We start from the raw sequence: 25,068 nt of genomic DNA on the forward strand, positions 1-25,068 counted from the left end.
GGTGGCTCAGTCAGTTTGGGGTCTGCCTTCGGCTCAGGTCATGATCCTGGAGTCCCAGAATCGAGGCCCGCATCGGGCTCCCTGCTCAGTGGGGAGCCTGCTTTTCCCTCTGACCCTCCCCCTTCTCATGCTTTCTCTCTCTCCCACTTTCTCAAATAAATGAATAAAATCTTAGAAAAAAAAGGTTTATTGTGAAAATAAGGGGCAGAGGCCGTGCAGCCCCCAGAACCATACCTGGCGTATGGCTGGCGTTTTCAAATGCCTTTTGTGTCTTCTTGAAGCCAGTGTGGCTGGCATTTCCCTGCGTGGTTCTGGGAAGATTTGGGCCACCTGGAGGGACATGTTGGGAAGGTGTGGTTCTCTTAGCTTCGCCTGGTCATCTCACAGCACATCTGGCTGAAGGGTGGTCCGCCTTCACCATCAGACTGAGAGTCCTGAGAGGTTGGGACTGGTCATATTCACCTACCCCGTCCCATCAACCCCAGGCTCAGCGCTCGGCATGTGGCAAAGGCCTGATAAATGCTGCTTAGGGAACGGATGAGAAGGAGGAGTGAGAGCCTGTCCACACGGCTGCTGGTGGTGTGATAAAGCGTAAATCCGAGCACGTGGTTGCTGCCTAAATGTCCAGCCGCTACCCTACCGCTCAGAACGAACGCCAGTCTCTCTGTGCCGGCCCGCAAGGCCCCACAATGTGGCTCACTTTTTTTTTTTTTTTTCTGACACCCCTCTCCACCTCCTCTGTCTTCCCGCCCATTCCACTCAGTCTTTCTTGTCTCTTGAACACGCTGAGCTTAACTCTGACTCAGGATCTGTGTGCTTGCTGCCCCCTCGGCTTGATTGCTCTCTCCTGGTCTCTGCAAGCCTCACTCATACCGTATACATCTCTGCCTAAGTGTCCGCTCCCTCGGGGTCTTCCCTGAATACCCACCCCACTTGATCGCCCACCCCCAAGTGTTCCATATCCCCTACCTGTTCTAGTCCCCTGCTTCAGAGCACCTGCCACTACCTGGGATCCCATTATGTGTTTATTCACGTGTCCTCTTGGTTGTTGGTCTCATGCACCAGAATATAAGCTCTGTGAAGGCAACAGTGTTTCCTCATTGTTCACTGTTCTATCCCCAACTCCTACTAAACAGTATATCTACACACATATATTTATGTACATACATCTATGCAAAAGGCTTATACATACTATGCAACCCACTAAGCAGGTATATAGAGGAACATATACAGAGACACTAAGCAATAGCTATATATACGCACACACATATTTTCACATGCACCCAGTGATCAGTATATGTACACACGTGTGCATGTAGACGGACGTGCACGCACACCTCTAGATACATGGGCGCATATATATGCACACGGTATACACACACGCCTCTAGATACATGGGCGCATATATATGCACACGGTATACACACACGCCTCTAGATACATGGGCGCATATATATGCACACGGTATACACGCACGCCTATAGATACATGGGCGCATATATATGCACACATACGGTATATGCTTATGTACACATCTGTAGATACATATCCTGTACACAGTGTCTATATGCTGCTTTTATATACATAGTATATACTTATATCGTGTGTAATATTGGTGTATGTATTCTACCATATAATATGCTAGTAATATAATATATATTATGCTATAATATATTGGTATAGTTATATATAATATATAAGACATATGTACAGGAATATATATATACACACATACTCTACAGACGCCCATATAGGCATATGGACTATACATATATATGTACACCATCAAGCAGCATATACACATATACACATGTGTATATGTACGTACCCACCAAGCAGTGTGTATTTACCTATACATATATGTGTTTACGTCTGTGCTATGTACATGACACATATGCATGCATGAATGTATATAAGTGAGTGAGGAACTTGACAATTAGCCAGCCAACCAATGGGCTTGGCTGACTGTTTATCTGACTGTCTCTGGGTGGGGGTCCTGAAGTGCACCTCTGTCTCACCTGCTGCGGATTTGTATCTCACGATGGGCCCACCAGCTCCGTCCATCCCCCTGCGGCCTCCCTCTCCGCCCTCTACATGCACCCCTCGACGCTTCAACGACGGAGCCAGTCCAAGTTTTCTTCTGTGCCGGCAGAGAGAGTGCAGGGGGAAGTGTTCCACTCTGAGTTAACTTTGAGGTCAAGAGGGCATAATTATTTTCAAGAAAGGAAGAGGGACCTTTGGCAGAACGTTCTGAGCAGTTTGCTTCACAGGTGTCTTTCTTGGATTGGCCGTTGGGCCCTCTGCTTAAAGAGCTGCAGGGTTGAAGCAAAATAAACAGGAGTTAATTAAAATTCATGGAATAGCCAGAGGCAGTCTGCACATAAAATAGAGAGTGGCACAGAGTTACATGATAATAGCTCTTTATGTCCCTCAAAGGAAGATTCTGGATAAGACTGAGTTGGACTTGCACAAATGATCATCCCAGACTCCACACTGCCTTACTATGCAGTGATGATCACTTCCATATCCAAGCATGTTATTAGTTGTCTCATTCCATAGTCCAGACTTTCATCTGCATGTAAATTTGTGGTGTAAAAAATATATATATATATATTTGATTAATAGCAGACTAACCAATTTAGTGACCAGACTCTAATAAATCCATTCTGGAATTAAACAGATTCGATTTTCTATATATGTTTATAAGTTTGAATGTTAGAAACATTTGACTTAGGTGGTTTTTTGTTGTTGTTGTTGTTGTTTTAGTGTTTTGGATTTTTTTTTTTTTTAATCTTTTAAAGTGCTGGGCCTCCAAGGTAATAGTAGCATGGTGGGACACACAGCAGAAATCAAACGGTAAATGTTGATGGCAACTGCTGTGTCCCAGCATTATTCCAGGTGCTTGTGATGGTGTGATGAACAAGCTGGACAAGGTCCCTGATGCCAGAGACTAACACACAAACATTAAACAAACACAATGACGTAGTGATGATCATTGTTCTGCAGAAAATGTATAGAACAGCAACCCGGGAGGGTAAGACTAAGCTTTCCTTGGAGGAGAGGGCAACAGGGAAGGTCTGAGAAGTAGACATTTAAGCTAAGACCTGATTGCTGACAGGAAAACAGACCATGTGAAGATCTGAGGGAAAAAACATCATGGACAAAAGGGGCAGCAGGTGCAAAGGTCCTGTGGCAGGGAAAGTTAGCAATGGGATAAGGAACAGCAGATGTGTGTCAGACGCTCAGCCAGCACCATCTGCACCATCTGCCTTAGTGGGGACTCGGAATGTATGGTTGCTCTCTTTGAAAATGCACGAGTTAATCAGTTTATAGCACGAAGGTTAGAGAGATACAACTCCAGAGTCTGACAGAGCTGAGTTGAAATTCTGACTCAAGCAAGTGACTCTGGGCAAGCCGCCTAACTTCCTGCACCTGAGCCCTTCCTCTTATGTAAGAATCATTTTTAGATTTCTTAAACGTGGTGCTTTTTACTAGAAGCCTTTATTGTTTGCGCAGACATCTTTTACAAAAGATGGAATCCATTTCTTTTTAGTGAAATATTTATTCATTTCATATTAATTAGGTCGTGTTTGGCTTGAGGCATACTTGGGAGGAATTTGCTGTCTTCTGGGGATCGCTTTATTAAGAGCTAAATATCACAGGAAATGCAGGCTCACTCGTGAACGGCTTTCAGGCATTGACCAGAGCAAACGATCCATTACCAACCAATCTGACAGACCTCACTGGTCTGCATTTCCTGACATCTTCCCATAAGGATGTCTCATTCCATCCTCTAGATGAGCATGTTAGGCCTTCTGACGCCCAGGGAGTGGTTCCGACTTGCTTCACGCGAAGGGACGCATTTCCAGCACTAAGGGCCTCAGAGGCCCTTTTTGGGGGCATTTCCTGACACTGCGGTCTCCCCTGTGACTCAGGGGAGTGGAGGGGATATGTGTATACGTAAGCAGTGGCATTAATTTTTTTTGTAAAACGCAGGATCAGCTTTTGGGACTGCTTCCAAAGCCGCATCCACCCTGCCATCAGAAGGAACTCCCCTCCTCCCCAAACCCCACGTTTCCATATTGCTCATTTATTCTGTCCTCATCCATTCAGTCACAACTGTACACCTACATCCACTTTTAAAACCCTTCAGTAGAACTTTCACAGACACATCCAGAAGGACCTTTGACCACATATCTGGGCACCGTGACCCAGCCCAGCTGACGCATAAAACTACCTATCATGACAATTGTGAAATCGTTCCTGAGGTCTTTCTTGGGCCACTTCTGCCCATCCCTACGACATCCTCTGCTCCTACCTTCAGAACGCATATGAATGATGATCATAATCACAGCACTAGTAAATAATGTAGAAAGTGCTTTACCACGCAACCTTCGTGACCACCCATTAAGTACACTCCTAGCCCCATTTTACAGACGAGCAAGTTGAGAAAGCTGCTAACACATGCTAACACGCACCAACGTGTGTTCCGTTTCCTTGTACTTCCAGAGGGGCTGTGGTAATACACTTCCTTCTCTCTCCCCTCTACACCTCCATCCCATGAAGCCAACCCTTGATGACTCAGAAACAGTCTCTTCCAGAATGCCTTTCCCTAGTCCCGTTACCTGGTTAGGATCCCTCTTCTGGGTCCCTTAGCCTCATGTGCTCACCTCCTCCATAGCACTGCCTTTTCCTAAATAATTACCCATTCATTCCCTCAGCCAGCCACACTTATCAGTCAGACACCTGCCATGTGCCAGGCACTGTTCTGGTTACGGAGGATGGAGCCGCAAACAAAAGAGAGAAAAATTCCTATTATCATGGAGTTTATGACACAGAGGGGAGACCAACAGTGGAAAAACAAACCAACCGAGAAGTATGATCAGTGACAGGAGCTGGTCAGGTGGTAGAGGACATGCGGATGGAGGAGGGGTTAGCTCTCTCCCACGGAGAGGTCAGGGACGCTGACTTGGTAGAGTGACTCGCGAGCAGAGCCTGGAGGAGGTGAGGAGGTGAGGGCCCAAGACTGGGGCGCCTGGGGAAGGGTGGAGCAGACACAGAAGGGCCTGGAGGCCAGTGTGGGAAGCCAGGGCCAGGAAGGTAGGGCCAGGCCACGGAGGGCCCGGTGGCTAATGGTGAACGACCTTGGCTTTTATTCTTGAATATTGTCTGCTTATCCCATTAACTTGTGGTAGTGGGGCAGGCGGTGCGTGCCCTCTCTTCATCGCAGGTGTGGTACCAGGCCCATGGCAGGCATTTCATAACTGTTTGCTGAGTAAAATATTCATGCAGATGAGTATTTTTCTTGAGGCCAACTTTTGACTACTCCAGCAAGGCCACCATTGGTCAGAGACCACATGGGCCTTCTGTGCTATGAAAAATGACCGTACATTCAAGTTTAGTAGAAGAGTCATAGTTTCTTCCCTGTTGTTTCTCCACAAGTCGCAGGATCCGCTCTGATTGGACCATTTCAGTCACATGTCTTTGGCTAAGAAATGAATGTGCCTGGGGTTTCTGGGGAGTACCACATGGCACCTGAGAGTGAAGCCAACACAGTGGAAGGCAGAGTCGAGGGTGGAGAGAAACTGAATCTGGATGATAGTTTGAACCCTTTAACTGAGATCCAGCTTCTGCTACCTACCCATGGACTTTTCAATTATATAAGCCAATAAATCCCCTTTTTATTTGTTTAGCTAAAAAAAAAAAAAGAAAAAGAAAAATGACTGTATAGTTTGTGCATCAGGTGGGAATGTTCTCAGCAGCCAGAAACGGAAAGTCTGCCTTATGGTGGTTTGAACAAAGAGGGGTTATTTTTCTCAATTAACAAGAAATCTGAAGGTAGGTGACTCCACGATAACAGGTTCAGCATCTCTGAGATGCCTTTGGCCTCATGGTCACAAGGGGCTGCTGCATCCCCAGACATTACATATGTATTCAAGATAGGAAGGACAAGAAAAGTGGTGAAGGGGAGAAGTTGGGATCCTCTGAAGCAAGACTTCCTAGAAGCCTCCAGCAGACTACAATCTTATTGGCCAGAACTATGGCATCCTCTGGCTACAAGTGAGTATTTAATGGATCACACTGCCTCCTTGAAGAAAATTGTCCTATTATCCTATTATAGAGGAAGAAGGGGGAGGATGCATATTATGCAGTTCACAATCATTGTCTGCCAAAGTCAGTTTTCCTGCCACGTAGGATATTTGGACAATGGTATCCAGCATGATCACTGTCTTCAGTGAACCTCTTTTATCCTGAGTTTTTTTCTTGCTTGTCCTCACATTGGTTGTTTCCCAGACTCTCGCTCCTGCAAGCATGCATCACCAGTATGCTTTAATGTACACCATGGCAGTATATTCACTCAACAGGTTTTGCCAAGTGCACTGTAGCTGGGGGTGGGTGGGCAGAAGAGAGATTAGCTGAGTCCCTCCACGGGGGCTCAATGGAAGGGCAGGGCCAGCCTTTGCACCCGCATTGCTCTGGGTTCCCACCTCAGCTCTGACCTCTGATTCTGGGGTCCCCTGAACTGCAGAGGTTGGCTTGCCTGAGCTGTAAGGTGGAGGTTAGAGTACTGACCATCAAGGTCACTGAAGATGCAGCCAGACAGGGACTTTCCTGGAGCCCAGCAAAGGGATCTCAACCAGCCTGCACGTCAGACTTTCCGGGGAAGCTTTTAAAAACCACAAAATCCCAGGGCCCTCCCAGACCCCCGGGTGTGCCGCAGAACCCACATCGCCAGCAATCTGAATGTGAAGTGGGACTGCAGACCCCCGGACGCCAGGGCTGTGGAGGTTTGCAACATGCATCGGTCCCCTTCTCCACTCGCACATAGAGATGTCTGCGTGACACGGGCCTTCCTTCCGGCAAGTCACCTGAAATCCATGCTAGCTAGCATTTATTTATCTGTCCCAACAAATTGTGATTCATAGCGATACCATCAGTTCCTAATTGAATTAGAATAATGAGGAATGCTAATTGAGTGTTTGCCTTTTGGCAGCTTGCGCAGCTTTGGCCAAACTGCTCACTCTCTGCCTCATTAATTGTGATTTCTCATGGAAATCTGTGCTGTGCTGTACAGGGGCTGTGGTGCCGCTGGGAACCCACCTCTTCTCTTTTGAAGTTGGAGGTTCCCAGGACCTGGGCAGTCACTTGGTGGAGAGGAGTGCTCACCTGGCCTCTAGAGCACCTGCCATGAGCTCATGAGCTTTCAACAGATTCCCTCCATCACAAGGTTGCCATGGGATGTGGAGCTTGGAGGAACAGAAGCCCTTCCTCTTCCATTGTTAATATGGTGGCACCAAGGATGCTGACCTGCTTGCGGCCACACAGGGCATGGTGGACACAGTTGTCAATGAAATCCAGCTCCTTTGTGGACTCTGCCTCAGGCCTGGCGGTCAGCATCAGGGAGGCCTTGGGATCAGGAGGCCGTGATGCCTGCAGGGAGTGACGCCCGGGGAAGCCTGCAAGAGGGTATTCTAAGCAGAACGAACAGAATATGCTCCTGCCAGGAGTCCAGGGCCAAGGTGGTAAATTCACGTGTCTGAGCCCCTGAAAGTGTGGGCTTCGATAGGGAACCAGGCAGCCTGGCCCCTGCCTTCATGATGCCTGGGTTCTGACCATTGGACAGTAAACAGGGATTTATAATCCAGTGTTGGAAGGAGCGCAAGATTCATAATCCAGCATATGAAACAGCACAGGATTCATAATCCAGTATGTGAAGCAGCTTGCTAAAAATAGGGGCTCTGGGAGTCCATTGGGAAGGGTCTGAATATGGACTTCAAGGATAAAAGGAAGCTTCCTAAAGAAAGCAATGAATGGGCACAGAGTTAGAGGGTGAGAGGGCAGGGGAGGAGGCAAAAAGGGTAGAAGGCAGTATGCGGGTGGAGGAATTCTTCAAAGAAATCCTAAAGGGTTTGAGATAGTTGGCGTGGTGTATTTGTATGTGATGTGGATTTGTTTTTGTTTTTTTTTTAATTCTATTATGTTATGTTAGTCACCATACAGTACATCATTAGTTTTTGATGTGGTGATCCATGATTCACTGTTTTCGTATAACACCCAGTGCTCCAAGCAGTAAGTGCCCTCCTTAATACCCATCACCGGGCTAACCCATCCCCCCACCCCCCTCCCCGCTAAAACCCTGTTTGTTTCTCAGAGTCCATCGTCTCTCATGGTTCGTCTCTCCCTCCAATTCCCCCCCAAATTTTTCCCTTCCTTCTCCTAATGTCCTCCATGTTATTCCTTATGTTCCACAAATAAGTGAAGCCATATGATCATTGACTTTCTCTGCTTGACTTATTTCACTTAGCATAATCTCCTCCAGTCCCATCCACGTTGATGTAAAAGTTGGGTATTCATCCTTTCTGATGGCTGAGTAATATTCCATTGTATATATGGACCACATCTTCTTTATCCATTCATCTGTTGAAGGGCATCTCGGCTCTTTCCACGGTTTGGCTATTGTGGACATTGCTGCTATGAACATTGGGGTGCATGTGGCCCTTCTTTTCACTACATCTGTGTCTTTGGGGTAAATACCCAGGAGTGCAATTGCTGGGTCATAGGGTAGCTCTGTTTTTAAATTTTTGAGGCACCTCCACACTGTTTTCCAAAGCGGCTGTACCAACTTGCATTCCCACCAACAGTGTAAGAGGGTTCCCCTTTCTCCACAGCCTCTCCAACATTTGTTGTTTCTTTCCCTGTCCATTTTTGCCATTCTAACTGGTGTAAGGTGGTATCTCACTGTGGTTTTGATTTGAATTTCCCTGATGGCTAATGATGATGAACATTTTTTCATGTGTCTGTTAGCCATTTGTATGTCTTCCTCAGAGAAGTGTCTTTTCCTATCTTCTGCCCACTTTTTGACTTGATTATTTGGTTTTTGGGTGTTGAGTTTGAGAAGTTCTTTATAGATCTTAGATACCAGCCCTTTATCTGTAGTGTCATTTGCAAATATCTTCTCCCATTCTGTGGGTTGCCTCTTTGTTTTGTTGACTGTTGCCTTTGCTGTGCAGAAGCTTTTTATCTTGATGAAGTCCCAAAAGGTCATTTTTGCTTTTGTTTCACTAGCTTTTGGAGATGTATCTTGAAAGAAGTTGCTGTGGGCGATGTCAAAGAGGTTACTGCCTATGTTCTCCTCTAGGATTTTGATGGATTCCTGTCTCACATTGAGGTCTTTCATCCACTTTGAGTTTATCTTTGTGAATGGTGCTAGAGAATGGTCGAGTTTTCATTCTTCTGCATGTGGCTGTCCAATTTGACAAAATACAACCTCCTTTCCTGATTAAAACTCTTCAGAGTATAGGGATAGAGGGAACATTCCTCAAGTTCATAACATCCATCTATGAGAAACCCATAGCGAATATCATCCTCAATGGGGAAAGGCTGAGAGCCTTTCCCTTAAGATCAGGAACACGTCAAGGATGCCCACCCTTGCCACTATTGTTCAACATAGTACTAGAAGTCCTAGCAACAGCAATCAGACAACAAAAAGAAATAAAAGGTATTCAAACTGGCAAAGAAGAAGTCAAACTCTCTTTTCGCAGACGACATGATATGTCGTGGAAAACCCAGAAGACTCCACCCCCAAATTACTAGAACTCATACAGCAGTTCAGTAATGTGGCAGGATACAAAATCAATGCACAGAAATCAGTTGCTTTCTTATACACTAACAACGCAACTGTAGAAAGAGAAAGTAGAGAAACGATTCCATTTACAATAGCACCAAAAACCATAAGATACCTCGGAATAAACCTAACGAAAGAGGTAAAGGATCTATACTCTAGGAACTACAGAACACTCGTGAAAGAAATTGAAGAAGACACAAAAAGGTGGAAAAATATTCCATGCTCAGGGATCAGAAGAATAAACATTGTTAAAATGTCGATGTTACCCAGAGCAATCTATACCTTCAACGCCATCCCAATCAAAATTCTAATGACATTTTTCAAAGTGCTGGAGCAAACAATCCTAAAATTTGTATGGAATCAGAAAAGACCCCGAATCGCCAAGGAAATGTTGAAAAAGAAAAAGCTGGGGGCATCACGTTGCCCGATTTCAAGCTATATTACAAAGCTGTGGTCACCAAGACAGCATGGTACTGGCACAAAAACGGACATATAGACCAATGGAACAGAATAGAGAGCCCAGATACGGACCACAGCTCTATGGTCAAATAATCTTTGACAAAGCAGGAAAAAACATGCAATGGAAAAACGACAGTCTCTTCAATAAATGTGGTGTGGATTTGTGTGTGTGTGCGAGTGTGGTGTGTGTGTGTGAGTGTTGTGTGTGTGTGCGAGTGGTGTGGGTGTGTGTGTGTGTGTATGGTGTGTGTACCCACACGTGTGTGTGTGTGTCAGAGGTAACATAGGCAGGGAGGGCTTGGAATGCCAAGATACACACCTTTACTGTGTCCTGAAGGGGAAAGAAAGCCCTTGAAGGGTCCCATCTTTCCAGTCCCATTTTTCAGAAGTCCCCACTAGGCAGCAGGACACCTGCAGAGACCAGATCAGAGGTGGGACCGTCCGCTTAGGAAGTTATGACAGTGAAATATTCCCGTCTGAAATTTCCCCATCTGAAATTTCACACATTAGACTCTAAATAGCAGAAATTCCTGCGCTCACAGGGACTTGCATGGAGAGAACACAAGTGTGGGTTTGGACTGGAATGTGGGGTCCTGGGAAACAGGGACTGTGGGAGCCAAGTGTACTCAGTGCCCCCTGTTTCAGGGCTCAGGGTTGGATTCCAGGCAACTGTCTGTCCATGTATGACCGATGAGGTCATACAAGGGCAGAGTGGGCCCTGAAACTGCCAGCCCGCGTTTACAGGGTGTCTGCGTGGCCCACATGCTGGGCTAGGCTCCATGGAGAGCTGACCATAGACCCTGGGAGGATCAGTCCTCCCACACACACGTGCAGGAGAGTCAGGGTCACAGAGGCGCTTGGCCGAGTCGGTCAGCCGCAGGTGGATGAGGAACAGGGACAGACTGTTTGGTGTTCTTTGGTCGCCATAACAAAGAATCACAGGCTGGGGGTGGCTTAGAGCAGAAGTTGATCTCAGGGTTCTGAAGGCTCGAGGGAGGGTGCATGTGTGTGCCTCTCTCCTAGGGGGTTGCCAGCAATGCTCGGGGTTCTCGGTCTGTAGACATGTCATCTCTCCCAGCTCTGCCTGCGCGGTTACACCCCCCTCTCCTCTGGGTCCTCTTGCTTCTTTTATTATAAAGACACTGGTTGGATTTAGAGCCCACCCTAATCAGGAGTGATCTCATCTCAAGACTCTTGATTACATCTGCAAGGTAAAAGGCAAAGGCCCTTTATCCTGATAAGGTCACGTTCCCGGGCTCTGGGTGTGAGGACGTGGACATCTCTTGTTGAGAACAGCTGCACAACCAGTTACTAAGGCTGCCCTTCCCCTGCCCTTTCCCTCCTCTCCGGTTTTGTTCGTTGCATTCCCTGTGCCTCAGCCACCTGCCTGAGACAAGGCCTGGGGGCTGCTCCCAACTGTCCCCACTTCCTTGGTTCTGCAGTGTGAAGGGCTCCACCCAACCACCCCCGCAGGTCAGAAGGAAATGTGACCCCATGGACCTTCAGTCTCATGCTGGTGATTTTACTGCCTGGGAGAACCTCCTTTTAGAGGGGGCATGAAATGTGCTGTTTAAGACATTAAGATTCAGGACATTTATCACTCCCTGATATGCTGGGCACTTCTACTTCCTCGGTCTCCTGTAGTCTCATATAGTTTCCCCCCTCCAGGGGGGACTAACTTTGTTCCAACAGAGCCAGAAACTGGGGCTCAGGGAGGCAGAAGCGAAGTGGGAGCCGGAGTTCAGGCTCTCCCCATTGTCTTTCATCATTGCCTCAAACATTCATGGCATGTCAGAGCTAAAAGGAGTCCAATTTCCAGCAGAGGAGCAACGTGGTACTCTGGAGAAGATCCCGAGCTCCTGAGATGGGGGCCCAGGCCCATGATCTTATCCCTGGCCTTCTGTCTCGAGTGCCCTGTCCTCAGGGAGGTAGGGTGTTGGTGGAAAGTACCTGCTGGGGAAGGCAGGGTCTGGGTTGGAGTCCAAAGATGTGAGGAGGGTCTACAGCCTTCCTGTGCCTCTCTCCCTTTATCTGACAAGTGAGGACCATAGTAATAGCTAGGTGTACGGGATTGAATAGTGCCACCCCAAATTCACCTCCTCCTGGAATCTCAGAATGGAGTTTATTTGGAGTAGGGTCTTTGCAGATGTAATGAGTTCCGATGAGGTCATACAGGAGTAGAGTGGGCCCTGAATCCAAGGACTGGCATCCTTAAGAGGGTGAAATTTAGACACAGAGATGCGGACACACAGAGGGGCGAAGGACACCAGACGGAGAGGCCAGATCAAAGTGCCTGCTGCAAGCCCAGGGATGCCCAGGGGTGCCGGCTGCCACCAGAAGCTGGAAGAGGCAAGGAAGGACCCTCCCTTGCAGTTTCAGAGGGACACGGCCCTGCTGACGCCTTGACTTTGGGCCTCTGGCTTCTAGAACTGAGAGACAGTAGGCGTCTTGTGGTAAGCCGCCCAGGCTGTGGCTCTGTGTTATGGTGGCCCGAGGAAGGAAGGCCAATACCTCCTCAAGCCTTTGGGAGGACTGGCTGATAAGGCCCCTGTTAGCTGCTCGCGGTGCGCGGTGAACATTTCCCGCCACACCGCACTCCTTGCTGCGTGTCCTCGGTCCCAGTCCTCCTGTACACTCTTCCGTTTCCCTAGAAGTCTCTTCCTTCCCATCGTTCCATCTTCTGTGCTCCTGCTCTGGCACAAACTCCTCCAGGGAGCCCTCCCTGATGGCCCGTCCTCCCACCTGCCCCCGCGGCCCCGGCCAGGGGGTCACTCCAGAGTCAGACCGTCTGGGCTCGACTCTCTGTCCTGACACGTAGGGGCTTGTTGGATGCTGGGTGCACTAATTAGTACACTCAGGGCCACCACCTCCTCTGCTCGGGGGAAGACGGAGGATTTATTGGAGAGGCCCTTGAGTGGATTGTCAGGGAGAGCATTTGCTCAGCGTCTGGCCCTCAGTAAAGTGCTCAGTACCCAGGAGCTGCCATCATGGCATCACGCTCCGCCCTTGCTCCCCCAGCGCCTGAGCCTGGGGAATCCTGGGAGCAGGGTGCAAGGCGAGGACTTGAGCCCAGGGCACTGGAGAGGTGAAAACAGCACAGGGAGGTGAGTTGGGAAGTGAGTCAGGGGAGGGGAGGCAGGAAGACTGCCAGTAAAGGGTGTGCCGTCAAGCCAGGTGCCCCGTGGGCCACTTCTCCGACTTACCCCGCGGAACAGGCGAGGGGCCTGGGGTAGAGACGCTGCTCCTGCCGGCCTTGATTCTCTGGCATCGCCGTCCTGTTGCCTGGGCAGCAAAGTGGACACTGATGGCAGAGAGAGTCCTTGAGCAGAGAAAAGCCAGGCTAGCAGGCAGGTATGCGCTCAGGTGGGGCAGGCCGGGGGCTACAGTGGGCACCAATGCCACGTGCCTCCGCGCTGCGGACATTGGTGCATTTGTCTGTTTTCCTCCTGGTCTGTGCGCCCCTTGAGTGCAGGGTTGCCCCTTCCATCTCCTGTACCTGCAGCTCCTTTTCCAGCACTTAGCACACAGCTAATGCTTCGAGTAGGTATCTGATGAACAGGTGGGTCTGGTCCAACTCCTCCGTTTTATAGATGCGGAGAGGTTGTGGCATGGCCAGAGCCACTCTGCTAGCAACTTCTCAAAACAGAGGTTTAAACCCAGAGGTAGAAGTGCAGGGAGGGGCCGCCTTTTTTTTTTTTTTTTTTTTTTTTGGTAAATGTTGGCCTGAATGTTCTCTCCTTTGGCTGTTACTCAGGTATGCATCGTGCAGAAGCGAGACACTAAGAAAATGTATGCAATGAAGTACATGAACAAGCAGAAATGCATCGAGAGGGACGAGGTTCGGAACGTGTTCCGGGAACTCCAGATCATGCAGGGGCTGGAGCACCCTTTCTTGGTCAACCTGTGGTGAGTGATTGCATGCCGGGCTCTGGGGGCATCCTCACCTTGGAGCCACGTGCAAAGCCCGCTCTGCTGAAAGGAAGCTTCTGCCTGGTAGAGAGGTAGAAGTGAAACTTTCTGGATGCAGACACTCTTTTGACTATTTTGTAGAGTTACGTTCTCTGGTGGATATTTTGTGGAGTACATTCCCTCATGAAATCTGGACGTATCTGCTCACTTTTAATTTTAATTCTGTTCTCTTACCTGACGAATCAGAGTTGAAAATAGATTTTGAAGAGAAGGCTTTTGTATTTCTGAGGAAATGTGCGGGATCCTGTAAGAGAAAGCCAAGTAGAGGGGACTTTAGCTTTTTAAAACATGTCACGCATAGTGTTGATGGCAAGAAGGCCTCAGGATGGCTGGCCAGTATGGATATGCTAAATTCCGAGTTCTGAATCTGGCCCATAAGGCAGGCCATGATCCATGTTCTAGAACTTTCTCTGCATCCCATCTGGGCTATTTTCTCTGATTTCAGTTGGCATCCTTGAAATGCTACCTGCTGGTGTTTCCCTGCCGCCGTGCCTTTGCAATGACATTAACTCTCCATGAAATTTCCACCTTCATCTTCCCTCCACTCCGCGCTGCCCCGCACCACACTGTGCTCACTTCCTCTAACTGAATCCCGCACATTCCTTTCATCCAGCTTAGGAGGCACTTGGGGCAGGAGCCTTCCCTAACCCACAGGCCAGCTGAGTGCGCCTCACCGTCTCCATCTGCTGTGTCCCTGACCCGCCCAGCACAGCCTTTCCCGCAGTAAGCTCGAACCCAAATCTCTGGGCTTACCGAGGAATCGCTTGCTTCTTGAAGGCAGGGGCTCTCTTGGTTCTTTGTTTCTGGGAGTCTGACACAGTCGCAGACATATTAGAGGAGGTACTTTCTCAGTGTTCCTGGAGCTTGGTTTTGTTGGACAGAACAGGCTGTTCTAGGAAACACATTCTGGCCGGTTCATTCTGCACCTCAGTTGAGCATCATTAGTGACTCCCCAATGGGAAAGTCTAGTCTAGTGCATATTCCTAATAGGCTACCACCCATTGTTTCCATTGCTCTCCACACTCAGAGGCACCCCGAATAAGGGTGATGGACCAAGGCGACATGAGTTGTCCTGCTTGGGAAAACCACAGTATGCCTGACAGATGCCTCACACCTGGGCATCTCCATGGGGACAAGCCTAACTCTGTGTTACAAGCTAGAGCCTGAGAAACAAGTGCAAGTTCTCCGTGTCTCCAGGCAGCGATCCAAACACTTCATTGGTTTGTGGGAAATAACCCCTTCCAGGGGACTCCTTAGAGTGGAGCGAGGGTGTCTGGATGCATGCGCGGACGTGTGATGCGTGTTGAAGGAGGGGGTGATGATCCAAGTTGTTGTCAAGAGCAGTATTTTCACCTGTTCTAAAGTGCCGCTGTTTTGCTCTCTAGGGCTTCGGACTCGGGGGGCAAAGGGAAAAGGAATGAGAAATCACACCCACAGGAGGGTCAAGGTGGTGCATTAGCAGGAGCCCTGGAGAGGTGGGGGGGCGGTGAGGAGGGCAGGAGAGAGGTGGGGGAAGAGGCGGGCAGGAGGGAGATGGGGGGGTGTTTCAGCACTCGGGCTCTGAGTCTGACCCCCCGGGTTCCCATGGCAGACCTGCCTCTTAACACTCTGCGAGGCTGCAATGGATTGAACTGTGTACCCCCCGCCCCCCGATTCATATATTGATGCCCTAGTCCCCAGTGTGACCGTATCTGGGGACAGCCTTCAGGTGGCTATTAAGGTGATATGAGGTCATTAGGGTGGGGCCCCGAACAGAACAGATGGTGGCCTGTGAAGATGAAGAGTGTCTCTCCGCCCCCTTGTGCGGACGCAACAAGAAGGCTGCTGTCTACAAGGCAGAAGGAGGCTTCTCATCAGAACCCGGCCATGTGGGCACCCTGAGCTCGGGCTTCCGGTCTGCAGAGCTGTGAGGAAATGAGCTTCTGGGGCTGAAGCCTGCCAGGTCATGGAGTAGAGAGGCCTCGAGAGCAAATTGATTCTCTTCTTTGTGTCTCAGTTCCCTTCCTTGTAAAATGGGAAAAGAAGGCTACTATGCCATACAGTGGCTGGAAGGACCAGACGGGGCGCTAGGGAGCAGGTGCCCGCACGGTCTTGGGCAAGAGGCGGTCACTGGATGGAGGACTGGAGGTGGTTGGTGTTGACCATCTTAGCACTGCTCACTCAGGCGGGCCTCCGCTGCTTGCACAGCTCACTTAGTCCCCCATTCTCATTTTCAAAACCCGTTTCCACTTACCGGATGGCCTACATTTACTAGACTAGCTGTTAAAATGTTTCATTTAAAATTGCTCAGGTGCCTCCCCTGCCCCTTTAACCACTGAAGTCACTGTGGAAATGAATACCTGGCAGGAGAGGTTGAGGACAGACAACCTGCAATCATTTCAGACAGGCCTCATAGCCAGTGTGTGTTTCTGGAAGCTTCCCTGAGTAGCGATGGACCGAGTCAAGACAGATCTCGGTGCACCACTCTGAGCCAAGAAAGAACCACTTAAATTAGAGGCTGACACTGTTGTAAGTGCAGAGACTTTGACCAAAGTTAACTGTGTAAGGTGTTTAAATGTGGGGCTGCTCTGACTGAAGGAGGGGGGCAGGAAGGAGTTTGGGGGGAGGGCAGAGAGACTGGCACCGCTGCCTCCACCCCCGGGAACCTTTGATGAAGGATAAAAGCCCTGTACAATCCTTAGTTGCTGAGCAGCCTCATTTCCATAAAAATAATCATCACTGGCCTTGACTATCGCTACAGCCTCCCACCTGGCATTTTGACATTCAGCCTCCCCTGTCCGTCACCACCCTGCCCTACCAGGGCCTCCCCTGTCCGTCACCACTCTGCCCTACCAGGGCCTCCCCTGTCCGTCACCACCCTGCCCTACCAGGGCCTCCCCTGTCCGTCACCACCCTGCCCTACCAGGGCCTCCCCTGTCCGTCACCACCCTGCCCTACCAGGGCCTCCCCTGTCCGTCACCACCCTGCCCTACCAGGGCCTCCCCTGTCCGTCACCACCCTGCCCTACCAGGGCCTCCCCTGTCCGTCACCACCCTGCCCTACCAGGGCCTCCCCTGTCCGTCACCACCCTGCCCTACCAGGGCCTCCCCTGTCCGTCACCACCCTGCCCTACCAGGGCCTCCCCTGTCCGTCACCACTCTGCCCTACCAGGGCCTCCCCTGTCCGTCACCACTCTGCCCTACCAGGGTGTCCTAGTCATTTCGGGCTGCCATCCTGGATTCTGATAGACAAGGCTGTGTACACACTACACAATGAAGTGTATTTCTCACTGTTCTGGAGGCTGGAAGTGGCGGTCAGGATGCTGGCATGGTAGGGTCTGGTGACAGCCTTCTTCCTGGTGGGCAGGTGGCAGTGTTCCTGCTGGGTCCTCATATGGGGTGAGGGGGAGAAAAAGCTCCTTCTCTCTCTCTCTCTCTCATTCCTTCCTTTTTTTTTTTTTTAGATTTTATTTATTTATTTGACAGAGAGAGAGAGAGACAGCGAGAGGGAAGCAGCGGGGGGTGAGAGAGGGAGAAGCAGGCTTCCCGCCAAGCAGGGAGCCCGATGTGGGGCTCGATCCCAGGACCCTGGGATCATGGCCTGAGCCGAAGGCAGACGCTCAACCACTGAGCCACCCAGGCGCCCTTCTCTCATTCCTTCTTAAAGGGGCACTAATGCCATCACGAGGGCTCCACCTGATAACCTACTTTTCACCCAGAGGCCCCATCACCAAGTACCGTCACACTGGGCACTAGGGTTTCAGCATATGACTTTTGGTGGGGGGGGACACAAACATTGAGTCCATGGCACCGGGCGACTCTTACCGCAGTGCAAACCTGAGGTTGCCATCTCTCTGTGGAATCCAGCAACGGCGTCCCCACCCCCGCAGACTTCATGTCTCTCCATGACCCCGCGTCTGACACTATGCTAGTCTCTCCTGCTGACACCAACCTCTGATACCATCTTGCTCCATTTTTTTTGTTCCAACCCAACCAGCTGACAAGTGGCACCTGTCATTCATCTTGCTGTCTTCATCCCTCGGGCTTTTGCATAAGCCATTTCTCCCACCTAGAACAGTGTCTCCCTTTGTTCACTGTGAGAACTTCTGCTTCTCCTCCCCCAAGTATCCATTCATTAAATAGGCATGTATTGGACCCTTATTGTGTACCAGGTACTATCTTACTTTCTCGGGGTACGGGGATGAAGAGAACCTTGCCCTCTTGCAGTTTATAGGCCAGGTTCACGTCCGCTATCGAGCTTCTGCAGCACTGCCACATGTGCCCCCAGCTGGGGGTGCATTCTCCTGGACTCTCTTATCGAACAAGACAGCTCAGTCACATTTATCTGCTTGCGGGTCTGTTGCCACCATCAGGAGGGAGCTGCTTGGGGGATGGGCCACATCTTATTCATCTCTGTATTCCCAGCGTCTGACGGCCAGGAAGTTCATGCATGCCGTGCTAAGGGCCGGCATGCAATATGGCAAACACCGTGCCAGCAGCGGAAACAGAACACTGAGCCAGAGTCACTCCCCTGTTTTCACAGAGTTTGCAGATGCGAGAGGACAGACATTAAGCCAATAGTTGACGTGCTCCCCTGCTCTCTTTCTGACATCTTGAGTAGCCACTGTCCTTTGGGGTCCTGGGATAATTTAAAAAATGTATAGATTACTCATGTCCCCCATGTCCTGAGGGTCGGGTGATCTCCTGGTCCATCCCAGACACACAGATGGAAAATGCTCTTGGGGTTCCAGTAAGTAACCTCTTCAAGCTCCATCGCCATGGAAACTGCCTTAATAAAGGGGGCAGGAGGTGATGCTGTCTTGTCCAGGATCCTTTTCACAAACTTTACTATTCTAGGATTTGTTAACATCACTCATGGCTTCCAGCTTGTGCTTTCAAGATGACAGATTTCCAACATTTTGGACTGCCTGGTCAGGAGACAGAGGTTGTGCCATGCAAACACAGGGAGCACAGAAGGTGGGGCTGGGCCTGGGGCATGGGCCCTGGTGTATCAGACAATCCCTGTGGGTGAATGGGGGATCCTGCAATCAATCAGGAAGGGCATGGGATTTGCCCAAGGTCATTTGGAAGAGCAAAGACTTACCTTGGACCTGCCGTTGATCTTTGGGGTACTCTGCTCTCCTCATCTCCTGACCCACCACGACACCTTCTTATGCCCATTTCTGACTGCTCTGATGTTTCCCATGTATTTTTCTGTAATTAGGAGTCTCCTTGGCCCATGGGGATTTACGAAATTCATCCCACACTTCTTCAATGCTTGATAATATTAGTAACACCACTCTTTATGGATCACCTACATTGCATGGCTCTTTTCCTGTTATACCTTGATTAATCCTCAGAAGCATCTCATGGGATGGGTGTTCCTATCCCCAGTTTACAGTTGGAAAAGCTGAGGACCAGGGGGCTAAATAATTTGTGCAAAGCTACATAGCTAACAGGAGGCAGCACTGGGATTAGAAGCAATAACATAGCAGTAAATAAATCCTTAACAACCTGTGTGCCGGGGAAAAGACAGCAAGCCCTGAATTGTAGAGTTAGCTGATTTCCATGTCAGGGCTTGCTGTGGACTGGATATTTGTGTCTTCCCCAAATTCATATGTTGAAGCCTGACCTCCAATGGGATGATATCGGGAGATGAAGCCTTTGGGAGGTGATGAGGTCATGAGGGTAGAGCCCTCCTGAATGGAATTAGTGCCTTTATAAAAGAGGGCCCACAGACCCTGTGTGAGGACACCATAACAAGCCATCTATGGACCAGAAAGCTGACTCTTGCCAGATACCAAATCTGTCTTCGACTTGAGCTTCTAGCCTCCAGGACCATGAGAAAGAAATTTCTGCGTTTATAAGCCCCCCCATCTATGGTATGCTATTATAGCAGCCAAAACAGACTAAGACATGGTTGAATTCAAACCGACAACATGATGTCAACCAGCTTGCAAAATTTCTGAAAATCTACTCTTCTGAAAAACTACTCTTGGGAGCCAGTGTAAGCCAGCTCCAGCACAACCCTGACAGTCCCAGATCTAGCAGCAAAGCTGTCTCTAAACCCAACGTCTGTGAGCTGGGCCTGGGGGTGAGCCTCCCACACGTGAAGATGAGCCAGGGATGAGCTCCGCCCTCAAGGAGAGGGATACTTCAAGAGGAATGCAGGGGTGAACGTGGTGCCTGTACACTGGACAGGAAGTGGGAAGAGGGAAAAGGTCCTTCCCTTCCTAGGATGGTGTTGTTGGAAAGCCTCAGTTTCTTCATCTGCAAAATGGGGACAGTAGCTCCCTCCCTTGTTTTTTTTTTTATTTTATATTGTATTTTATTTATTTGAGAGAGAGAGTGAGTGAGAGAGCAGGAGCGGGGGTGGGGAGCTGAGGCAGAAGCAGACTCCCCACTGAGCAGGGAGCCCGACATGGGGCTTGATCCAGGGACCCCAGGATCATGACCTGAACCAAAGGCAGACATTTAACCGACTGAGCCACCCAGGCGCCCCACTTCCATGCTTTGTGAAGGCCAAAGCAAATGAGATCCAGTGGACGAAAGCCCTGTGGAAATGATCATTTATTGGGCAGATGTACCTTATTATACTTCCTTCTAATAAAAACTGAAATATGGCTAATGACCTGTAAATCCTTTGAACGGTTTATATACATGAAACTCTGGTGGGAGGCAGGGAGCCTGGTTATACCCATGAGGACCGCAGACAAAGCTGGTGGATGCTTAACCACCCGGCAATTTTGTGTTAAGCTCACATCCAAAGAGACAAACATTGCATTGGAATTGTAATACATTTTAATGGGGAGTGCTTACCTGCTGTATCGAGCTTAATTAAATTGGAGGCTGCAGCGCCCTTGTTTCTCCAAGTTTTTGGAAGTCATGAGGCAGCCTCCCCGATGTTTTTCCCCCAGCCAGGCACCTGCCCTCCCCCACCCTACTCAGGTCTCTGCTCTCAGCCTCCCTCAGCCTGGGATAATCTCCTCTGGCCACATGCAAGCACAGCCCTTCACATGCCTCAGATCTTTATCAAATGTGACCTTTTATTTGAGGCTTTCTCTGACCACCAAATTTAAAACTCCGCCCTGGCTGTCCCTAGTCCACTAACTCTCCTTTGCTTTATCTGCTATGGCACATTTCACCTTACAACACACCATGCCTATTATATACTTATCTTCTTTTCTTTTTTAATTAACTTATTTAAATTCAATTAGTTAACATATAGTGTATCGTTAGTTTCAGAGGTAGAGTTCAGTAATTCATCAGTTGCATATAACACCAGTGCTCATCACATCACGTGCCCTCCTTAATGCCTGTCACCCGGTTACCCCATCCCCCACCCACCTCCCCTCCAGCGACCCTCAGTCTGATTCCTAGAGCTAAGAGTCTCTTATGGTTTGTCTCCCTTTTTGATTTCCTATTTTATTTTCCCTCCCTTTCTTTATCCTCCTCTGTTTTTTTCTTAAATTCCACCTGTGAGTGAAACCATATGATAATTGTCTTTCTCTGATTGATTTATTTCGCTCAGCCTAATACCCTCCAGTTTCATCCACATTGATGTAAATGATAAGATTTCACCCTTTTCACATGGCTGAGTAGTATTCCATTGTATATATATATATCACATCTTTGTTCATTCATCTTTTGATGGACATCTGGGCTCTTTCCATAGTTTGGCTATTGTGGACATTGCTGCTATAAACATTGGGGTGCAGGTGCCCCTTCAGATCACAATGTTTGTATCCTTTCGGTAAATACCTAGTAGTGCAATTGCTGGGTCAGAGGGCAACTCTATTTTTAACTTTTTGAGGAACCTACATACTGTTTTCCGGAGTGGCTTTCCCAGCTTGCATTCCCACCAAGAGGGAAGAGGGTTCCCCTTTCTCCACATCCTCAATGACATCTGTCATTTGCTGACTTGTTAATTTTAGCCATTCTGACTGGTGTGAGGTGGAATCTCATTGTGGTTTTCATTTGTATTTTCCTTTATGCCCAGTGATGTGGAGCATTTTTTCATGTGCCTGTTGGCCATTTGTATGTTGTCTGTGGAGAAATGTCTGTTCATGTCTTCTTCCCATTTCTTTTTTTTTTAAATTTTTTATTGTTATGTTAATCACCATACATTACATCCTTAATTTTTGATGTAGTGTTCCATGATTCATTGTTTGTGCATAACACCTAGTGCTCCACGCAGAACGTGCCCTCTTTAATACCCATCACCAGGCTAACCCATCCCCCCACCCCCCTCCCCTCTAGAACCCTCCGTTTGTTTTCCAGAGTCCATCCTCTCTCATGGTTCGTCTCCCCCTCCGACTTACTCCCCTTCATTCTTCCCCTCCTGCTATCTTCTTCTTTTTCTTTTTTCTTAACATATATCGCATTATTTGTTTCAGAAGTACAGATCTGTGATTCAACAGTCTTGCACAATTCACAGCGCTCACCATAGCACATACCCTCCCCAATGTCTATTACCCAGCCACCCCCTCCCTGCCACCCCCCACCACTCCAGCAACCCTCAGTTTGTTTCCTGAGATTAAGAATTCCTCATATCAATGTGGTCATATGATACATGTCTTTCTCTGACTGGCTTATTTCACTCAGCATAACACCCTCCAGTTCCATCCACGTCCTTGCAAATGGCAAGATCTCATTCCTTTTGATGGCTGCATAATATTCCATTGTGTATATATACCAGATCTTCTTTATCCATTTATCTGTTGATAGACATCTTGGCTCTTTCCACAGTTTGGCTATTGTGGACATTGCTGCTATAAACATCGGGGTGCACATACCCCTTCGGATCCCTACATTTGTATATTTGGGGTAAATACCCAGTAGTGCAATTGCTGGATCGTATGGTAGCTCTATTTTCAACTGTTTGAAGAACCTCCATACTGTTTTCCAGAGTGGTTGCACCAGCTTGCATTCCCACCAACAGTGTAGGAGGGTTCCCCTTTCTCCGCATCCCCGCCAACATCTGTCATCTCCTGACTTGTTAATTTTAGCCATTCTGACCGGTGTGAGGTGGTATCTCACTGAGGTTTTGATTTGGATTTCCCTGATGCCGAGCGATGTTGAGCACTTTTTCATGTGTCTGTTGGCCATCTGGATGTCTTCTTTGGAAAAATGTCTGTTCATGTCTTCTGCCCATTTCTTGATTGGATTATTTGTTCTTTGGGTGTTGAGTTTGATAAGTTCTTTAGAGGTTTTGGATACTAGCCCTTTATCTGATAGGTCATTTGCAAATATTTTCTCCCATTCTGTCGGTTGTCTTTTGGTTTTGTGGACTGTTTCTTTTGCTGTGCAAAAGCTTTTTATCTTGATGAAATCCCAATAGTTCATTTTTGCCCTTGCTTCCCTTGCCTTTGGCGATGTTTCTAGGAAGAAGTTGCTGTGGCTGAGGTCGAAGAGGATGCTACCTGTGTTCTCCTTTAGGATTTTGATGGAATCCTGTCTCACATTTAGGTCTTAGACTCACATCTTGAGTCTATTTTTGGGTGTGGTGTAAGGAAATGGTCCAGTTTCATTCTTCTGCATGTGGCTGTGCAATTTTCCCAACACCATTTGTTCAGAGACTGTCTTTTTTCCATTGGACATTCTTTCCTGCTTTGTCAAAGATTAGTTGACCATAGAGTTGAGGGTCCATTTCTGGGCTCTCTATTCTGTTCCATTGATCTATGTGTCTGTTTTTGTGCCAGTACCATACTGTCTTGATGATGACAGCTTTGTAATAGAGCTGGAAGTCTGAAATTGTGATGCCGCCGGCTTTGCTTTTCTTTTTCAACATTCCTCTGGCTATTCGGGGTCTCTTCTGGTTCCATACAAATTTTCGGATTATTTGTTCCATTTCTTTGAAAAAAGTGGATGGTATTTTGATGGGGATTGCCTTGAATGTGTAGATTGCTCTAGGTAGCATTGACATCTTCACAATGTTTGTTCTTCCAATCCATGAGCATGGAACATTTTTCCATTTCTTTGTGTCTTCTTCAATTTCTTTCATGAGTATTTTATAGTTTTCTGAGTACAGATCCTTTTCCTCTTTGGTTAAATTTATTCCTACGTATCTTATGGTTTCGGGTGCAATTGTAAATGGGATCGACTCCTTGATTTGTCTCTCTTCCATCTTGTTGTTGGTGTATAGGAATGCCACTGATTTCTGTGCATTGATTTTATATCCTGCTACTTGACTGAATTCCTGTATGAGTTCTAGCAGTTTTGGGGTGGAGTCTTTTGGGTTTTCCACATACAGTATCATATCATCTGCAAAGAGTGAGAGTTTGACTTCCTCTTTGCCGATTTGGATGCCTTTGATTTCTTTTTGTTGTCTGATTGCTGTGGCTAGGACTTCTAATACTATGTTGAATAGCAGTGGTGATAGTGGACATCCCTGCCGTGTTCCTGACCTTAGGAGGAAAGCTCTCAGCTTTTCCCCATTGAGAATGACATTCGCTGTAGGTTTTTCATAGATGGCTTTTAGGATATTGAGGTAGGTACCCTCTATCCCTATACTCTGAAGAGTTTTGATCAAGAAAGGATGCTGTGCTTTGTGAAATGCTTTTTCTGCATCTATTGAGAAGATCATATGATTCTTGTTCTTTCTTTTGTTAATATATTGTATCACGTTGATTGATTTGTGGATGTTGAACCAACCTTGCAGCCCAGGGATAAATCCCACGTGGTCATGGTGAATAATCCTTTTAATGTACTGTTGGATCCTATGGGCTAGTATTTTGGTGATAATTGTTGCATCCATGTTCATCAAGGATATTGGCCTGTAATTCTCCTTTTTGATGGGGTCTTTGTCTGGTTTGGGGATCAAGATAATGGTGGCCTCATAAAACGAGTTTGGAAGTTTTCCTTCCATTTCTATTTTTTGGAACAGTTTCAGGAGAATAGGTATTAATTCTTCTTGAAATGTTTGGTAGAATTCCCCTGGGAAGCCATCTGGCCCTGGGCTTTTGTTTGTTGGGAGATTTTTGATGACTGCTTCAATTTCCTTAGTGGTTATAGGTCTGTTCAGGTTTTCTATTTCTT

At 48.1% G+C, this 25,068-nt stretch overlaps 1 protein-coding gene across 2 annotated transcripts in view; it reads left to right on the forward strand.

The window, feature by feature from the left end:
- Nucleotides 1-25,068, forward strand: part of STK32B (serine/threonine kinase 32B) — a 415,059-nt gene that overhangs the window by 117,700 nt on the left and 272,291 nt on the right. For both annotated transcript variants that reach the window (XM_028089513.1, XM_028089520.1), the window contains exon 3: nt 13,839-13,990. In XM_028089513.1, coding sequence (XP_027945314.1) covers nt 13,839-13,990 — 152 coding nt within the window. The remainder of the gene's footprint in view (nt 1-13,838; nt 13,991-25,068) is intronic.

This window comes from Eumetopias jubatus, unplaced genomic scaffold (assembly GCF_037043125.1).
Source record: "Eumetopias jubatus isolate StellerSeaLion01/CBP00866 unplaced genomic scaffold, mEumJub1_p1.0 scaffold_2, whole genome shotgun sequence".
Lineage (NCBI taxonomy): Eukaryota > Metazoa > Chordata > Mammalia > Carnivora > Otariidae > Eumetopias > Eumetopias jubatus.